This window comes from Poeciliopsis prolifica, unplaced genomic scaffold, assembly GCF_027474105.1.
Source record: "Poeciliopsis prolifica strain line A6 unplaced genomic scaffold, Auburn_PproV2 SCAFFOLD100, whole genome shotgun sequence".
NCBI lineage: Eukaryota > Metazoa > Chordata > Actinopteri > Cyprinodontiformes > Poeciliidae > Poeciliopsis > Poeciliopsis prolifica.
The window spans coordinates 652716-671108 of record NW_026562475.1 but is presented as its reverse complement, the minus strand read 5'-3'; the positions used below and the strand labels follow the sequence as shown (position 1 = coordinate 671108).

Genomic DNA, 18393 nt, shown 5'->3' with positions numbered 1-18393 from the left:
TGAGGACATCGTGAGGAAACATCAAGGAAACTGTAAAGGTGAACACTGCTTTCAACATTCTTCAGGAAAGTACGAGAGACCCACCCATTGCTGACCACAGCAGAGTGTCCGAAGCGATTGACGTCTCTGTGTAGTCCTGGTCTAGGAAGGACTGTCCATTTATCACAAGCTAAAGACAACAATACAGAAGGAGAAAAAAGGCGTTTCTATACATCAAGTCAAGTTTATTTGTACAGCAACAAAGCGGTTCAAACTGCTTTATATCAGAAAAAAACATGACCATTATGAAACAAGAAATAGTTGTTACATTTTGTCAAATGCCATCATTAAGATTATCTGGGAAATACACGTGGAATTTGTTGGTCAATGTTCCATTTGCTACTAGTCAAATGGAACGTTTGTAACTCCAAACAGGCATCTTTTTAAACTAAAAACTCAAATCAGGTTCCAAGACTACAAAACTACACTGATGTTTGTGATGACTTACACAGTATAAATCATTGTCCATCATATTTGGCATAATAGATCAGGAAAAATACTTTACATGGAACACAACTCAAGATTCAACTCATAAAAAATATTTTCCTAACCTAGTATCAAATTTTATGACTGTAGAATTAAATGTAAAAACAAATATACAATCTTAAATCTGGCTCAGTAAAAAGTCCTTCTCTCTTATTTTTGCCTTTATGTAAATATTATTGCTGCTTTTTGTATTGTTTTTCCATTTGGATTTTTCAGCTCTGTGATGTTTTATTGACAAAGGTGTCATTAATATGGAAATGATGGGATCTGCAAGTGTGTAACAGTCTTCAGAGAAAATGTGTCATCTCAACAACTGCTCATCACTAGGACACTTTGAGACAGTGGACTGCTAATGACCTCGTTAGACGGCTGCTAATTGAGAGTTTGTCTTTAAAGAGAGAGGTGCTGCAGAGGACACTGCAACAGCTCTTAACTGTGAGACTTGTGTCAGTGTCAAAAATCTAAGGTGTTGTATTCAATGGTGATGATGTCCAGGGTTTTGATATATGAATGACTAATTATTATCAGCTTCTAAAATGATTAAAATTCTCAAGTGTATGAAACGACACACAATGCATTTCACCATGTCATTATTTAAGGGCCGAATTTGGATCAGTGGGGAGATTTGTCATCTTGCAATCTAAAAAGATATGGTGTTGAACTCCAGGTTGCTGAGCAACCTTTGTATTAGGATGTATTCACAATGGCCGTGTTTAGTTCACTTTAATCCAACTCCAGTCTGTTTGCCTAAAAAGTCTCGTAGCTTGGGAGAGAATTAATCTATCCAACTCTGATGTGAACCAAAAAAAAAACAAACTCTGCTCCACCAATGAAATCAGGTATCAGTTCAGTTAAAATGAACTCTGATGTGGTTCCCGTCCATATGTGTATACAAGTGGGCTTGAGAACGTTTCAAAAGCAGAAATTGGACTACAACACCAGACATTCTGGCTAAATACCAGGGATAGAGGGCTTGAGGCCAGTCTTGGTTTGATTTTGTTCAATAAAATGGGTCAAGGTCAGTTCAAGACTAAAATGGGTGTGGTTATATTTATTTTAAAAAAAATGTTGTTTATTAAGATCATCATCAGTTTAATACCAAGAAGTAGCTTTGGTTGAGTAAATAACCATTTGTCCAATAATTTTTTTCCATTTTATGGTGTAGATCTTCATAATTATGACATAAAAGTTGCAAGTCTGATGTGTAATATTGCAAATGTCAGACAGAGACTCTCATTGGGCAAACGTGTAATCCTTAACAACTTGACTTGGTTTGGGACAAAATAAGCTATAATTCATCCGTGAAAGAGTTTGGTTTTTTTATTATTATTATTTTAAAGGTCAGAAATTTGTGTTTCACCAGTAACTTCTGGTAATCTCGGGAGAGAGTACATGAGTCAAGCAAACTTGATATCTACGCAGAGGTCTAATTTAATACAATTATGGTAAAACGATACAGCAGCCAAATTTCTGCACTGCCTTCAAGAAGCTCAGTAATTTAGCTGCTTTTTATAACAGGTGAAAAATGGGAAGTAAACCCATTGAGGACAAAGCATTACCAGTTCCAATTAAAGTCCATAAACCAGAATCAAATCCTATTACACTGCAAAGGAGTCAGAGCTTTCTGTGTCTGTGAACAAAAATGTCCAAAAAGTCTTCAGATATCAGAAAACTACAAAAAGTTCAGTCAGTGTTTATAAGGACTACAGATAAATAGAAATAAGAAATATGAAGTTAATCAGTTGCTAAATTGACTTCAATAACCTATTAATAATGTTGGGAACATCCAGATCCAAGTATATTTTTTAAATCCTCATGAATTTTGTTCCTCGGTGTTGCAGAGACATAGATGTTTTGTCAGCTAATCCTTAATGTAACCTGCAATGTCCTGAATCACACTGGTACATCTGCCATGATGATCATTGCTCAGCATGATCTCTAGGTTTGCATACAAAGCCCAGTTACCACTAATATCCAGCTGAAACATGCAGTACGTGGTGCTAAAACTTCAGTCGCTTTTAAGTGATGCCACTTGGAACTTGGAGACCTAAAATAAGCATACTGGTTCCACAGGGAATGCATATCGTGGGAGTTTCTTTCCCTGAGAACAAGCAGCAGGTTTTTTTTATAGCTGTGAATTTAAGGCAGATGACTTATTATCTAAAACTGGATGTGTTTTCTTGTTTGCAGTTTTTCATAATTCCACATACATATGTGAATGAAAATTACTAGTGTGAAGTCAAAATAGACAATATTTTCAAATAAAAATCCTTTTTGTTGCTTATTTATTAAGGAGACATGTGAGCTCAACAACAAGATATTTTCTATTTCATTTAAATTACTTAAGTTATTCAACCACAAGATTGGTGCATAGTGCTGTTACACCCATTCAAGTGTTTATGGAAGCTCTGATCATTCACCGAAGGTCTTTAGACTGTGGACCCTGGGGTTACCACCAGGACTGTCTGTGCTGTGCTATGTATTTAGCATTGAGATGCTATTTCAGGCTTGAATATTTTCACCAATAGGCTAATTTCTTTCATCATACCTTGAACACAACAATAGTCTTTTCCAGGGTCTTATTGGGTTGTCTTTTGAAGCACAAAATAACCCTAACCCCTTGGGTCGATATGGTCTCGTCACCATTTGAAAAAGGTGGTTGAGATGTTAATGCAAACTCATGAGCCAATCAATGAACGGAGTCTGCTGCCAATCAAATCAATTGTCTGGAATACCCAGTTAGGTCTGGCTTGTATCACCCCTGACATGGTTCCAAAATATTAGGAGGAAACACAAAGGGAGAAGAATCTGGCCAGGGCTGACTGGGGAAGAACTAGGTTAAAACCATGGTCAGAGAAAAGGGGCTCTGGAGGGTTGAAAGGTTATTGTAAAGACGAAGAATAACATGAAATACCACATAAGCCTGTGGCAGAGTCCAGAAAAACCTGTTATGGTGACAAGCCTAATTTTACGATACACATCAGAAATCACAATAAATTAAATGCTTATTGTAATATCACTTTTTAGGCAACAATTCCCGCCGAATCAGATGTCATGAATTTACTTTCAAAGTTTTTTGTCGTTATCAAAACCAAAAACATTTATATTTGTGAATCCAAACCCCACCCTCATTTGACAGCAGCTGCAGCTAAAACCATTCAGTGATATTTCATCTTCAAGTTCCATTTTCGTTGCACTAGATACACCCAGTTTTACCAACATGATGTGGGTGTGAAGCTGCTAAACTGAAGACTTAACACACACAAACACAGAAAGATATATATATAACCCACATTTCAACAAAGATTTTAATTTCCTCTCAGGATATGAGAAAATCTTTGTTAATAATGCATGGTGGGAAAAAGAGTGTAATCGCCAGGCCAGATCAGAGCAGGCAGGCATTCTGATTGACAGGTTGATCTGATGTGCAGTAATAGGGGACTTGATGAAGAAAGCCAAGAGGAGGAAGAAGAGGAGAACCAAACACCATCACTCCTCCCCCCAGCCTCTGTAGTAAAAAAACAAGCTTTCATAGTTTGTGGCTGTTTGTGTGCAGCAAACAGTGTGTGGGTGTCAAGTTGGAGAGGGCCGTATTTTTTAATCAGAGTTCATTTTCCCCCAAATCTAATTAGAAGCGTGAGGGTGGCAGGGTTGTTGTGGGGGAGTTGGAGGGGAGAAAGCTGAAGGGAGAGAGGGGAGAATTAAATCCAAATGATTTAAGTGCTTTCCATGTCAAGCAGAATCTAATGTGTGGCAGTGGAAGAGCAGGAGATGCTAATAATGTCATGTCGCCCCTCCAAGGTTAGTGCAGCGAAAGAGCAAAAAACAAATTAGCACGCCGATCCACCGCTTGCAGCGTGCACAGGAAGGCACAGAGGGAAAGAAAGAGTAAATGATGACGAAAGGAAGGATAGTGGGATGTGGCTTCTGCAGGTTGAGCTAATTAACCATGTTCTGCAGAGATGGTGCAGAGGCCAGAGTTCTTCAGAGGGTCTTCAGAAGAACTTCACGGAATTCAATAAAAGTTTTTTTTTTATTATTATTATTCAACTTCTTGCTGGCGGCCTCATGGGGGTGAAAATGTCGGACCACATGAGATGACAGGACTCCCTGAGCAAAAACAGGAGTTCAGGCTGGACAACAGACTGATGGGGAATAAAATGAAGAAACAAAGTACAATGAATGTATGAACAACTTGAGCATACTAGGGATTCATTATTTGGTCTGCTATTAGAACAAGACTTATTATTGTGCTATTTTTACATGTACTTGTTTGATCAAACCCCTAAAACAAGAAGATCTGATTGGTTTTGTTTTCCTAAGGAAACTAACTTGGGCAATCTTAACATCAGAAAATTCTCAAAGTCTGCAGAACGTTTTCACGTTAGTGTAAGATTGAAAATTGGAGTTGTGAAAATATAAAATGTTTTGGAAATCTTTTATTTTGAAAGGTTCCCCGAATGGGGAGGAAAACAAACGTTGGGTGACAGCTGAGTGTGGTGACTGCTGATGTTTTTCATTTGTTCACACACACAAGTGTTGCCTCAGTTGTGAATGTATGCATGGAAATTATGTTTTGTAACTTTTTTCTGTCTACAACAGAAGATAAATTACACCTCCTTTACCCTGTGAGGTGCTTAGAGGAACCTTGCAGTTGCTCTAAGCACTGTCTTGGACTGGAGGAAATTAATATTTTTCATTTGTATAGATTGTATCTATTAACATACTTCACACATTTTCATTTAAATATGTCATTATAAATGAGTTTTCACAAGCCGGATTTTTCTTTGCCCCATGGCCACTTAGTGCCTTTTTTGAAGTGTGAGATGGATTATTCATACCACTGACAGAAATAGAAACAGAAATAGATTTGTAAATATTTTTTATTTATTTTACTTAGCAAAAAAGTTATTTATGACTGAAAGTAATAATGAATCAGAAGATAATACAATAATGTAAAAGGAGTGTCAATAAAAAATAATTTAGGTGCTAAGTAGATAGTTATGTCTTCCTAGACAATCAATAAAAAAAAAATATTGGCTTTACAGTAAAACATTTTAATAATTATTGACAATTTATCTTTAGTGATGACCTCCAAGTGGTTGAGGTAGGAGAGGGCCTCCTAGACTTTAGCTCACTTCATGACATCAGCCACCATGTCATGAAGGTTGCACAAAATCTGCCTGGAGCCAATTTGTTTCTTTATTCCAACTGAAATTAAGTTTGAAATCAATTCAGCTTTTCTTGTGTGCTTTCTTGTTACAAATCTTCCCTTTGCATATCTTTGTGTCAGTTGCAAATGAATAATTTATGACATTTATAAAAACTGAGGAAGTCCATGCAAAAGTACAGGACATATAAAGACATACATTTACGCTGAACCCTAATAGCAAAAACATCATTAAAAAAACACCTTAAGCTTCATAGGAAGCTTTGTAATGTTTACCACTTTTAATTTAGCTTTTTATTCTCAGTCTTATTACTTGCCTCACCTTTATTGTCTCAAGGCAATTCTCTTTTGCAGCAGTGTGTGCTTTCTTTTCTCTCCCTAAATCCCTGCTTAATTTATTCTTTATTTCTAACTCTACACATTACTCCTACCCCCAAATACTCTTACTCCCTTATTTCATCTGCATCCTCACAATCAGAACTGTGTTTTGTGCTGCAGAAAATAGTAGAAAAAAACTAAAAGTGAGAGTCTGATTCAGAACAACAATGAGTCATTAGATATTACAATGTATATCAGTCTTCTGTCTGTCCACCATACAAATCACCAAGATTTGTCCACCATATATCAAGATATTCAACTTGAGTTCAATGATTAAAGCTTCCTCTTGCCTCAAAAATATGCAAAACAACTCAACTCAGAAAAGAAAAATACTTTCCTTAGTTTTTTTTAAAAAAAAATGCATATGTCCTAGCAACCTAATAAACAACAGTGTGCATATGTAAACAAATTCCTTTTTGAAGTAAACCAACAAAATACCTGTTTTCTTGTGAAAGTATTGGTAACTACATATTTAAAAAATACTAAATCGGGCCTCCAACCTCTAGTGACACTTACACTTTTAATCCAAAAAATGTACTGTAGCTTTAATATGTACTGTAGGTGCATAGGAGTGGTGGCAATAGACCTTTGGACAACAGGTTGAAGAGTGAGAAGATGCCAGGGAACTGGAAGAAAAAAAGTGTTCCGGTGCCAATTATCAAGAACAAGGAAGATGGACTGAATTGGGGGCAATTACAGAGGAATAAAGTTAATGAGTCTTACAATGAAGCTGTAGGAAGCCATCACTTCTGGCTAATGTCAGAAGTGAGCATTTGTGAGCAGCAGCATGGTTCCATGCCAAAGTAGAAGATTACTACAGACACAAGTTTTTGCTTTACGTGTGTTTTTGTAACTTTAGAGAAAGTGTATGAAAGGGTACAACGGAGAAAAGCTTGAAAAGGTCTGGTGTGACACAGAAGTACATCAGAGTGGCACAGGACATGGTGAGACAGCAGTGAGGTGTGCTGTAAGAGTGACTGAGAAGTTCAAGCTGAAAGTGCAACATTATCAAGGATTGGTTCTAGGCTTCTTCTTGTTTGTTTTTGTGACAGATAAGGTTAGACAGGAATTTGGATTACGATGCTTACAGATGTACTCAGTGTGATCAGCACCCAGAGGTGGAACTATAACTGGAAAAAAGGATTGAAGCTTCAGCTTGCAGCAAGACAGAATACAATCATGTAAATAAGAGGGACTCTAGCAGACTAGTAGAAGAAAAGAAGTTAGAGGACCATAAGTACTGAGGGTCAAAAGTCCAGATCAACAGAGAGTGTAGAAAAGCAGTGAAGGTGTGTGTTCAATCTGTGAAGGTGTGTGTTCAATCTGTGAAAGTGTGTGTTCAATCTGTGAAGGTGTGTGTTCAATCTGTGAAGGTGTGTGTTCAATCTGTGAAGGTGTGTGTTCAATCTGTGAAGGTGTGTGTTCAATCTGTGAAAGGTGTGTGTTCAATCTGTGAAGGTGTGTGTTCAATCTGTGAAGGTGTGTGTTCAATCTGTGAAGGTGTGTGTTCAATCTGTGAAGGTGTGTGTTCAATCTGTGAAGGTGTGTGTTCAATCTGGTTGGAATGGGTGGAGAAAAGTGTCAGGTGGGATGTGTGATTAAGGGGTATGAGAAAGAATTAAAGGGAAGGCTCCTACTGTGTAAAAGACAGTAGTGAGACTAACTTTTTTTTCATTTAGGGACAATACCAATGAGGCCTTCAAACTCAAGCCATAGAGATACAATAGTCATAGTATCGCTATGACTACTGAGATAGTCATAGAGAGACAGTACAAGGTACTTGCTGTACCTCTTTATGGTACAGCAAGTAAAACAAATTTAAAAAACAGTTCTTATGATTTTTCTTTGGTATTGGGGCAGACCAAAGGTACATTATTACCACAACAGTAGAATTTGCAACTTGACTCTACACCAGATCTCTTAAGTGGAAACTAACATGACCAACTAAACCATCAATTGAAAAAGTTAAGAGATCATAATTCCTGGGCATGAATCTGATTAATCCCTCTCTAGGGTCAGCATATTAACTCAATGTGTATTTTATAACAAATCTCCAGCATTGCAAGAACTGAAGGCTCATTGCCAGAATTCTCCTCCATCGTCAGGAGGAGAATTCTCACTAGAAATGATCTGGTTCATTTCTAGTGGGCTTAGTTTTCTCCACAGGTGTGTCTGACACCTGTGGATCAGCAGCAGGAGTTTAAGAGGAGCAGGTCCCCGGCACTTTGTTGCCAGAGTGTTTTCACCTTTGTGGTAACATCTAGCCCAGATTTTCCTGGAAGCAATCTTGTCTGTTTTGCATTCTTACCTGTCCTGTGCCTTTTTTCTTTTTTTGTGATTACGAGATCCCAAATGCTTTACACTCAACCTGAGGTCCGGGTTCGCTACTCTCCCACATCAGGCCGGCCATCCCTGTCAGACAAACCCCACTGCTCCTACAAGTAAGACCTATCTAATTAAGGTCATTTTTCTCCCTACAGATCGCTGTCTGACCCGGCCCACTTCCACTCGATTCCAGACCAGATACTCCTGCATACCCCTTCATTGAACATTCCTTTGTCTGTCTGTAAATAAATCTTTAATCAGATCTCCCGAAAGTGACTTTGCATGTAGGTTTGGAAAGTTCAGAACAAAATGACATCCATGTTTTGTTGTGCTCAGGCATTTTTTACTCTGCAGTATTGGGCCACTTTCTGAATAAATAAGCATTCATCTTTCTTGAGTTGATTTCTGTTCCCTGCTGCTTTGCTCATGTACAGAAATGTAATCCCTGTTGTCCTCTCACAGTTTTTTCCTCGTCTTTCTCTTCTCTGTCTTGACAAGAGGTGCAAACACTCTTGCCATCTGCTCTATGATGCAACTGGGTTTTACGTACTGAGATCTTTAATCATCCATACCATTCCTGAGATGCATGGTCTGCAGCCCCCACACTCTCTTTATTTGCAGTATGTCCTGTCTGAATGTATTTTTGTTTGTTTTGTTTTACGAGGGACTAAATTTGCACTACAGTCCTTTTATTTCTTTCCCTTTCATTTATTATGGACCACTTTGGGTAATTCAACTACCTCTAAATATGTGTGATAAAAACATTGTTTTTTTTCTGAAAAATCCTAACATCCTATATAAAATATATTAAAGAAATGAACTGGTTTACAACCAGTTCTTCCACTGTCCAGCAAGTTCATCTCCATTAGCAGATGGTCCCTGCTTCTTGTACTTTCTTCAGGTATCGTACAAGTGGTGTGGCATTGATCGAAAAGTGCATGTTGACTGTCCAGAAACTTAAGTGACTGGGTGAATTATGTGACTCCTCGAACAACGACATCTCAACCATGTGTCAACGTTTGGACCAGAATAAACATGATTTTGCAGTCTTGCAAGCAGCGGTGTAGATCTGGTCAGCGTTTTGTCAAATCCAGTTACAGTTTACCGTTGGCCCATGTGTAACCCATGTGTTGTTCATTTTATTCTTTTCAACAAGGTTCATGCATGGTTACTAGTCTATATTTTTGAACACATAATCTAAATCCAAAATATTGCACTTGCTTAAAAAAATACTATTGTATAAGGAGATTTTTAGAAATTGAATCTGACACTTGGTCTTTTACCAAAGACAAAAGAGAAATCTTACAACCTCTAAAATCTGATGTCACTCCATTTTTGTTTACATTTTGTGACGAACATAGTTAAGCTCAGTTTCTTCTTCAGAGGTTTTCTTTCAATGGTCCTAAGCAAGGAAGGGAACAAGTTTTTCAAGGGATTTGGATCGTTTAACACAGTGCAACGTAAAAGAGAACTGGATCAGCTAAAATGGAAGAAATTGGACCCCAATTGAGTCAAGTCTATCAGGTGTGATAGGTGGACTATAGGTGGACTATCAGGTGTGAAAATAGTTATAGGTTGTATTAACAAAGGTTCTACCAACTGACTCTGAGGGACTAAACAGAAATCCACATCACACTGTTTTCATAATTACTTGTAAAAAACTTTTTTTTTCTTTCCTTACACTTTACAAATATGCACCACTCTGTGTTGGACCATCAGATAAAAGCCCAATAACATACGTATCAGTCATTGGCCATAACATGAAAGAACTGAATGATTACCAAGGCTGTGAGCACCTTTTGTAAGGCTGTGTAATACTTGCTGTGTCCCCACACCTTCAGTGTTGCTCCTTGTAGATGCTGACAGTTCACCCTTAAAAAGACTGCAGCAACCAACATCCCAGAAGCTGCAAATTGAGGAGGGAAAAGATCCTGCTTCTTATACCTCCAGGAATTGTTCTTACCTATATCGTATGCCAAGAAGTCAGCAGAAAAGCACTTGGCTCCGTTGCTTAGAGATGTGTCATTGTGAGTGTTTCCTCCAAACACCAGCATTGTGCCACTCAACAGCACCGCTGAGTGGAGGTACCTCGGCAACCCGCTCTCCCTGAGAATCAACCTGCACACGCACACACACACACACACACACACACACACACACACACACACACACACACACACACACACACACACACACACACACACACACACACACACACACACACACACACACACACCCCCACACACACACACACACACACACACACACACACACACACACACACACACACACAGAGAAAGGCGAGATTATACTCATTTTCTTCGTTTGACTTAATTTCCCTTCAAAGTTGACATTAGCATCCATTTTGTACTGCATAATTACAAATGAGAATTGCTTAATACTGGTCTGAACACACTCAGTTTGGCCCAGATCACCTTCTTAAGGGTTATGTGCATTAGTTTAGCAGCTGATTTACAGTACATGTTTGGACATAGTTAAAGAATTGAGTATTTCACTGACTTTACTTCAACCAACCGCAGAATTATTTTCTCAATCTCATTCTTGGTTAGTTTAAAACATTATCAAACATCTATAAAAATAGATACACATAAAAAAAATTCAATTAATTCACTGTTGGGAACTATTTTTGGTATTCTGTGTCACAATAAAGTGCTAATATAAACATTTTGATAAACTGGTTCAGGTGAAAGACATTCTGTTGTCACCGTCTTGTTGCTACTTCTTCCTTTTTGTCCACAAGAGAGAATTATTTTAAACATGTGAACATAAACACTGCATCTCAGTTGATCTGTCTTGGTCAATAAGTATTTTCATGAATTCTGCAAATAAAAATATTTATTTGATTGTACTACCCAATTTCGGGACCTTTTCCAACTCAGCATTCAAGGGTTCAGTATTCATAGATTTTCTGCTTAGATTTTTTTGTGAACATAGCTGAAATATTCCAAGGAAAATGCATCTTGGGGAGGTGTAATACATTTTACCACCATTTTTGTTCAAGATTTTGACCCTTTCTTTCTACAAAAATGACAAGTCATAACCCACATTGTTAAAACATAAATTAAACCACCACTATTCATATTTTGTATTGATTTATTTTTGTTTGATTTCACCGGATAAAAGGAACACAAAAGTTTCACATTTGCCATAAAAAAACAAAGCATTATAATACTCTCATAGACTTTAAGGAAGATATCCGATTATTGAAATCAAACTGGAACTGTTTGGAAGGTGTGCATTTAACTGCATCTAGTGTAACACTAATAATTCAATTCAATATCACACTGAGATTTGATACGTAGGTGGTTGACGATTTGTGGCTGCTTTGGTGCTAAAGTTTTTAGGATGTGAACAATCTGCCATTTCTAATGAAACAATAAATTCTGCTCCTAATCAGAAATCCATGAACGAGAATATCCAAACGTTGGTTCAGTGAACTGAGGTGATGCAAAAGAGAATTGAGTAATTTATGCAAAATTTAAAACTATTAGATTTTACACTTTTTAAGGACCCACAGAGCATAAAACAAAATAAACTCATCGTTTGAAAGAGAATCATTTCAGAGCAATCAGAGAAGTAGAAGAAGAGAATCAGACAGGAGGTTTAACCTCAGGTAGATGGATGGCTGAAACGGGAAGCTCAGCTCCATTAGTCTTGCTCCTTTCACTTTGAGCATATGCGCAAGTGTAACAGTCACCACCATGAATGCACTGCTGTACCCGAGCAACCTACTGTGGCTCTCACTTTCCAACAGAAAATAAATGCTGCTCCCTTGTGTCATTTGAGATGTCGGACTTTGGAAAATGTTCTTGAAATGCATCAGCGGGAGGCTGGTTCATGAAGAGTTCTGACTTATTTAATAAAATTCAAACGGCTGTTGTTGTGACTTCTTTACACTTATTTTTTTAAGGATAGTTTGCATAAGTGACTGATTTACAATTAAATGTTAAGAATAACTTACATAATGACTATTATTAATTGAATTTAACATGATTGTATATTCATGTTAAATTACATGTATATTACAAAAGCTTAAGTAAAACATATTTAAATGTGAGGCATGATTTATTTGGATAGAGGAAGTCTTTTATTTTTAAGAATGCTTAACAGAAGCTAACTCTGTATTTTGTCACTGTCTTGCTTCTGTTGATTTTAGTTGCAAGGTAGCAAACAGCTGTTGCTGTTTTCTCTTTTTTTTTCTCATTAAAGCCCCATTCTGCTAACTCCAGTTTTTTTTATGCTAAGAAATCACAACAGTGGAGAAGTTGTTATTGATTCTTCTAAAACTCGTCTTACTTTGTCCTAAGTTTGTTTCAAGTAAACATCCAATATAATCTGAAGAAATTACTAACTGAGAAGAAAGAGGAAACAGTATTAAAGAAAACATGAATTGTTTCTGTGATCCCAACTGATGTGGGAGAATCTTTACCTTAGCATTTCTTGCTCGTCAATGTTGATAATACTGTTAACTACTAGCATGACAGGTATTAAATTTGTGAATCTTTAATTCATTCACAAAAAAAATATTTAAAAATTCTACAAGGTTCCATACAGTATGCCTGTCTCCAGCTATATACCAGAGGAGGGGGGGGTTCACCCTGGCCAGGTCGCCAGCCTGTCACAGAATTTGTACATTTCTGAAACTTAAATTGTTACAGAATTTAAGCTCTGTAAGCTAACCTAACAGTAATAGGTTAGCTTAGCTGCCTGGCCTTTTCTACATATAAAAATATAGAAAAGGCTAAAAATATAATTTGACAAAAAGTTAAACTTAATACAATTATTTTTTTAGCAAGACAAGGAATTAAAATTTACTGTGCAATATATTGTTTCTACACCCACAGATTTTGTCAAACTATTGGGACCTGAAAGTTTGAAATATTGTGGCAGTTTTGGTTCATTTTAGTATTTACTAAGGTTATCTGTGTCCAACATTGACATTTGGACACAGATAACATTTAAGCCTGTGTTTGCAAGGGGAAACACACTTTTTAGAAAGGTAAATTTTAGAGAGGAAAAAAATGTGTATTTAGCTCCAAAGTCATCAGGGTGTCAGAAAATTATGCTTCTTTCTCTCACCATGTTCTGGTGGCGATGCTGTAGCGGTACATGTGATCCACAAGGCCGTATTTATTGTGGCTCAGTGCCATGTATCCCCCGTGGACGAACACACAGTCACCGGCCTGGTCATACACGCTGCTGTGGCCGTAACCTCCCTGAACCACGGCGCCTCCAACAGACACAACCTGCCACAAGTTCGACCCTGAAACACAAAAGCAGGAGGCGATGGATGCAGCTGATTAATGAAGAACACACACTCCCACCGGCAGACTGAAGCTGATTACTTAGAAGGTTTTTGATGTCTTGGCAAGTTTAGCTTTTTACGCTTAAGTCATAATCAAAAGAAAAAACTGAATCAATTTTAATTTTAGAGGTGAGTCTAAAAAGTAAAAAGTGAAAAATGTGGAAACAAAATGACCAAAAACTCTGTGATAAGCAAAATAGTTTATAGTTAGATGGTAGGACAATAGATCAATGGATTACATTGTGAATAATTTATGGACACAGAGAATAAGTAAAACATACTGTCATCCAGAAACCATACTGTCATACCCTAACCCTAACCCAAATAGAAACAAAACTGTGGAACCAACTTAAAAAAGCCTTGAATTTTATTATGCATCAAAACACTTATAAGCTACATGATGTGCCTGTAGGCTACACAGTGTATCCGTGAACTATGGGGGGAGGTTTTTAAATCAAAACCTCTTGCCTTAGGTGCTTGTCATGGCCTCTAGATGTGGTGTAGACTTTTTGTGTTTGCAGATTCATTCAGATTTATGCTGATTGTCTGATGGAGGCTGAAGAGCAGCAACCCCATTGGACCATCAGAAGGTCACCAAGCCAATCAGACAATGATGGGACCCAGCAGCACGTGAAAAAAACGCTCCTAGATTTGTTTCTTCAGGTGGGCAGATTTAGGAATAGGCTCTGCACAGCTGACCCCCACTTTGTTTGCAAAAAACTAACACATGGCATTCACGAACATCATGTAAGGTTATAGCGATACATTAATCTCATGATACAATACAGTTCATAATATTCTCCTCACGATATAATATATATTATGATATTCAGCAAACAATACGATTTAAATGTTAATTGTGTGGCTTTGTGTATTTGGTTATTAGGAAAATTATATGTAATTTATCTATTTCATTACTTAAGTAATTGTAACTGGTTGTTTCATTGTATGTGATTTTTAATGTGCATGTGCACATTTTTAATGTGACATGCGATAGCTGTCATTTAATTCATGTGGATTTGACATAAAACTAAGATTTAATGTATCGATACTCACAGATGAAAAATCAATACTTTCTGAGGAATAAAAATATTGTACAATCAATAAAATTATGCAACCCTAACATCATGCTTGGGATGGATTTTATTCAGTATGAAAGACTTAACACTCGTTGTCCATTGACAAATTGCACAAGTTGGATTTATGAAAATAAATTTGGTAACTAAAAATGCAGCAATTTTGGGAATAAAAAAATAATCACGTTTTTTAATAGAAATTTTTGTGCTAGGATGAGGTGTGACACCCACCAAGATTGGTGGGTGTCACAAAATTAAAATGGAAACATTTCTTTTTCGCATCACGCGAGTCACCCTAGCCCGGTTTACACTAGCCCATTGTTCTATATGCTTTGTCTTTTCTACTGAGAAATGATTGCTTGCTGTTGAAATAAAATTTTAACCAGTTGCTAACATTTAGCCATGACCAAAGAAATTGCCTGCGCTGTACACAACCATCCTCCACTGTGAAGAGAGAAGTGCCAAGCCGAAGGGCATCTTTGGTAAAAATAAAATGTTTTTATCATTCCTCTTGCTCCAAATTTAATTGGTCAGTATTTGGAAACATGCCCTGAATGACTTTTTTTTTTTTAACAAATTCTAAACTAAAACAGCCAGACATTATCATTCACAACTTGTCCTTCTGTTGTCTGATTGGCCCTGTGGAAATTCTAACGGAGAATGGGAGAAAACCCAGACTGAGGCCTCAAAGGACATGAAAATCTAAAGGGACTTTCTGGAAAATAGGCTACCGTTATGGCTACCGTTATGGCAGTTAGCATGCAGCAGCTTATATGTAGGCACTGGCATTCTTGTACAATGTGCAGCTGGCTCCACCAGAGGCCTCACTGCATCACAAAGTTCATCAAAAGTGGAGTTTGTCATCCAAAAGCTGACTGTAATTTCCATCCATCCATCCATTTTCCAGTCACCCTTCTCCCTAATGGGGTCGGGAGGTGCTGGTGTCTATCTCCAGCTGCGTTCCGGGCGAGAGGCGGGGTTTACCCTGGACAGGTCACCAGTCTGTCGCAGGGCAACTCAGAGAGACAAACAGGACAAACAACCATGCACACACACACTCAGACCTAGGGAGAATTTGGGAAGGCCAATTAACCTGGAGAGAACCCACGCACGCAAACTCCGTGCAGAAAGACCCCAGGCCGGGAATCGAACCCAGGACCTTCTTGCTGCAAGGCAACAGCGCTATCCACTGCGCCACTGTGCAACCCACTGTAATTTCCCCAAAACGTAACTGATCCCAAGTTGTAACAGGATTTCTTATTCCAACGCCTAAATAAGATCCCAATGTCTCCCTTGATGGCTGTTAAATGAGCGTTAGTGCCGTTATTAAATTTTAATAACTTATGTAACGGATTGTAAAATGAAATGTCTAAATTATTTGTAGTTTATTTAAATTAAACAATTTAAATGAATTTCTAATTTAAGACTGTTGCAGATTGTTTATGTATGTTTGTCTGTTTTGGTTTGCATTGTTGGTGATTTATTTGGTTTAATGGTATTTTGTAATGTTTTGGGATTTTTTTGTTTAATACGTACCTCACGGGCTGCCGTAGAGAGAGAAAGGGGCAGGGCCTATAAAACTGGGGAATTGCAGTGAACCAAATGAACTGTCAAACGTTGGACTAAGAAATGGCGTTCCCCAGTAAAGGCAGCGAGGTACGTTTTTGTTTGTTGTATTGTTGATTTGTGTTGTATTTTAATATTTGTATTTGTTTAGTTTTCACGGTGATGGTGATGATGATGGTGATGATGATGGAGGTTTTGAAGTCAAGTGACCTGACGATGATCCAGCAAAATCATCAAAGGAGAAATAAAGCCAATATCACCTGTCGAGACCAGCTGTTTTTTAATTCAAGTACTGGGGATCAGCTACAACTTATTACATGAACAAGTTTGTTGACATATGACTTTAATTGCATTTTGTATTTATTAAAAATACTACAATAGCAAAATAGTGTTTTCTCTTTTTTACATTAACAGGAATATTAAAAACGATTTGTACACATTTGTAATGGAGATGCTGCTAGTGGGGTGGAAATTCAGCTTCCAACAGGACAAAAGCAGAGCTATGAAGGAAAGGTTCAGATCAAATGTATTACTAGGGCCCAGTCAAAGTCCATACATAAATCCGACCGATGATGGATACAAGACTTGAAAACGAATGTTCAGAGATACCTTGTGTTCCACCTGAGATTGTGCTGCAACAGAAAGTTCACTCTTCACATGTCCAAAGGTTTTAGAGACATGCACCAAATCCCTTGCAGCTGTAACTACAGCAAAGGTGATTCTATGATTTACCAACACGGGATAAAGAAAATGTAAAAATGTAAAAAGAGCAAGTAAGAACAGGTGAAACATTGACCACAGAGAACAGATGAGGAAGTAGAAGGTCAACTTCCATCTCATCTCTGGCAGCAAACTGGTGTAAACCGGCTTCTCGTTGTTGTCATTAAATCCTGCTACCTTGTATTTCACACTCTGTTTCTACTCCCCCTCGTTCTCCTGCAGGTTGACTCTTCATCACTCCCTCTGAGGTCTAACGATGCTCCATACAGACTACGACAATATCAGAGAAAGAGAAGGGCAGCCAGCGACAGATAGGAGCACATGAAAGTGACAGACAGATGTGAAGAAAATCCTGAAGGTAGTGGAGAGAAAGATGATGAGGACCAACCAGGAGTGATTACTGAAGGGGTTTGAGATTGAGGTTGGCAGATGAAAAAGGAAAAAGATGTAGAACAAAATTGAGAGGATGTGAGAGGTGGAGAATGTTTGGAAAAAGGAATAGGAAAAGATGAGAAAAATGGGAAGGTGGGGGAGAGGAGTAAGTCAGTGGCTTCATTAGTCACTTTCCTCTTTCTGGCCTGGGTACCACCTCCTCTTAATGACCACTCTCACTGTGCATCATTGTGTATGAGTCATTGTTTGGCTCTGTGTGTTTGCGTGCATGCGGGTACTTGTATATCCTGCATATAGAGGACCACATTCACAATATTCACAAACAAAGGTAAATAATTTGTAGAAATTAAGAACATTTCCCCCGTCCTAACTTTTTTTGCAGCTCTGCTGTAGAAGTTAATTTTGAGGTATGAAGCAAGTTACGTTTTGGTTAAAGTTAGGATTGGACTACTAATGATTGGGCATGAATGCACTAAATTAAAGTCTCCCATTTGTATAAAAGTTAACATTTTTCTGTGTGTTTTGAGAAGGGAGCATGCATGTTTTCTTCTAATTTCAGCTGTTCGATGTCAACGCTGCAACACTGCCATCTACAGGCTCAGATCTGACAAACAACTCATTTTAGCTGACAGAGTTAAATAAAAAGCACTGCCCTGGGGATGATTGTTGCACACAACAATAGTTAGTTGGTTTAATATGTCGTTTTACATATATTCTTGTACAATACTAATTGTTTCATATATGTGTATATGTGGAGTTGATGCAAGTCCAAAGAACTTATCTTTTCTCTAAGATAAGTCAACTTATTCCCCAAGAAGCAAGGAAACCAAATGAGAGACGGCTGATTTTTCCTGATTTAAGTAACCTGATGACATGTATGCTTCTTTAGTCAATTGTTCATGGCTGAACAATTG

General features: G+C 37.7%; 1 protein-coding gene and 1 long non-coding RNA gene across 2 annotated transcripts in view; one reads left to right on the top strand and one right to left on the bottom strand.

Annotated features, from left to right (window-relative positions):
• The window catches only part of LOC129353959 (attractin-like protein 1), a 245616-nt gene that overhangs the window by 179973 nt on the left and 47250 nt on the right, over positions 1-18393 (bottom strand). Inside the window, exons 9-11 of the mRNA XM_055023407.1 lie at positions 13499-13682; positions 10362-10516; positions 85-169 (exon numbers count right to left, since the gene is read on the bottom strand). Coding sequence (XP_054879382.1) covers positions 85-169; positions 10362-10516; positions 13499-13682 — 424 coding nt within the window. The remainder of the gene's footprint in view (positions 1-84; positions 170-10361; positions 10517-13498; positions 13683-18393) is intronic.
• On the top strand, positions 16364-16630 carry LOC129353962 (uncharacterized). The gene is made up of 2 exons (XR_008605102.1): positions 16364-16456; positions 16518-16630. It is a non-coding gene; the product is annotated as an uncharacterized LOC129353962 (long non-coding RNA).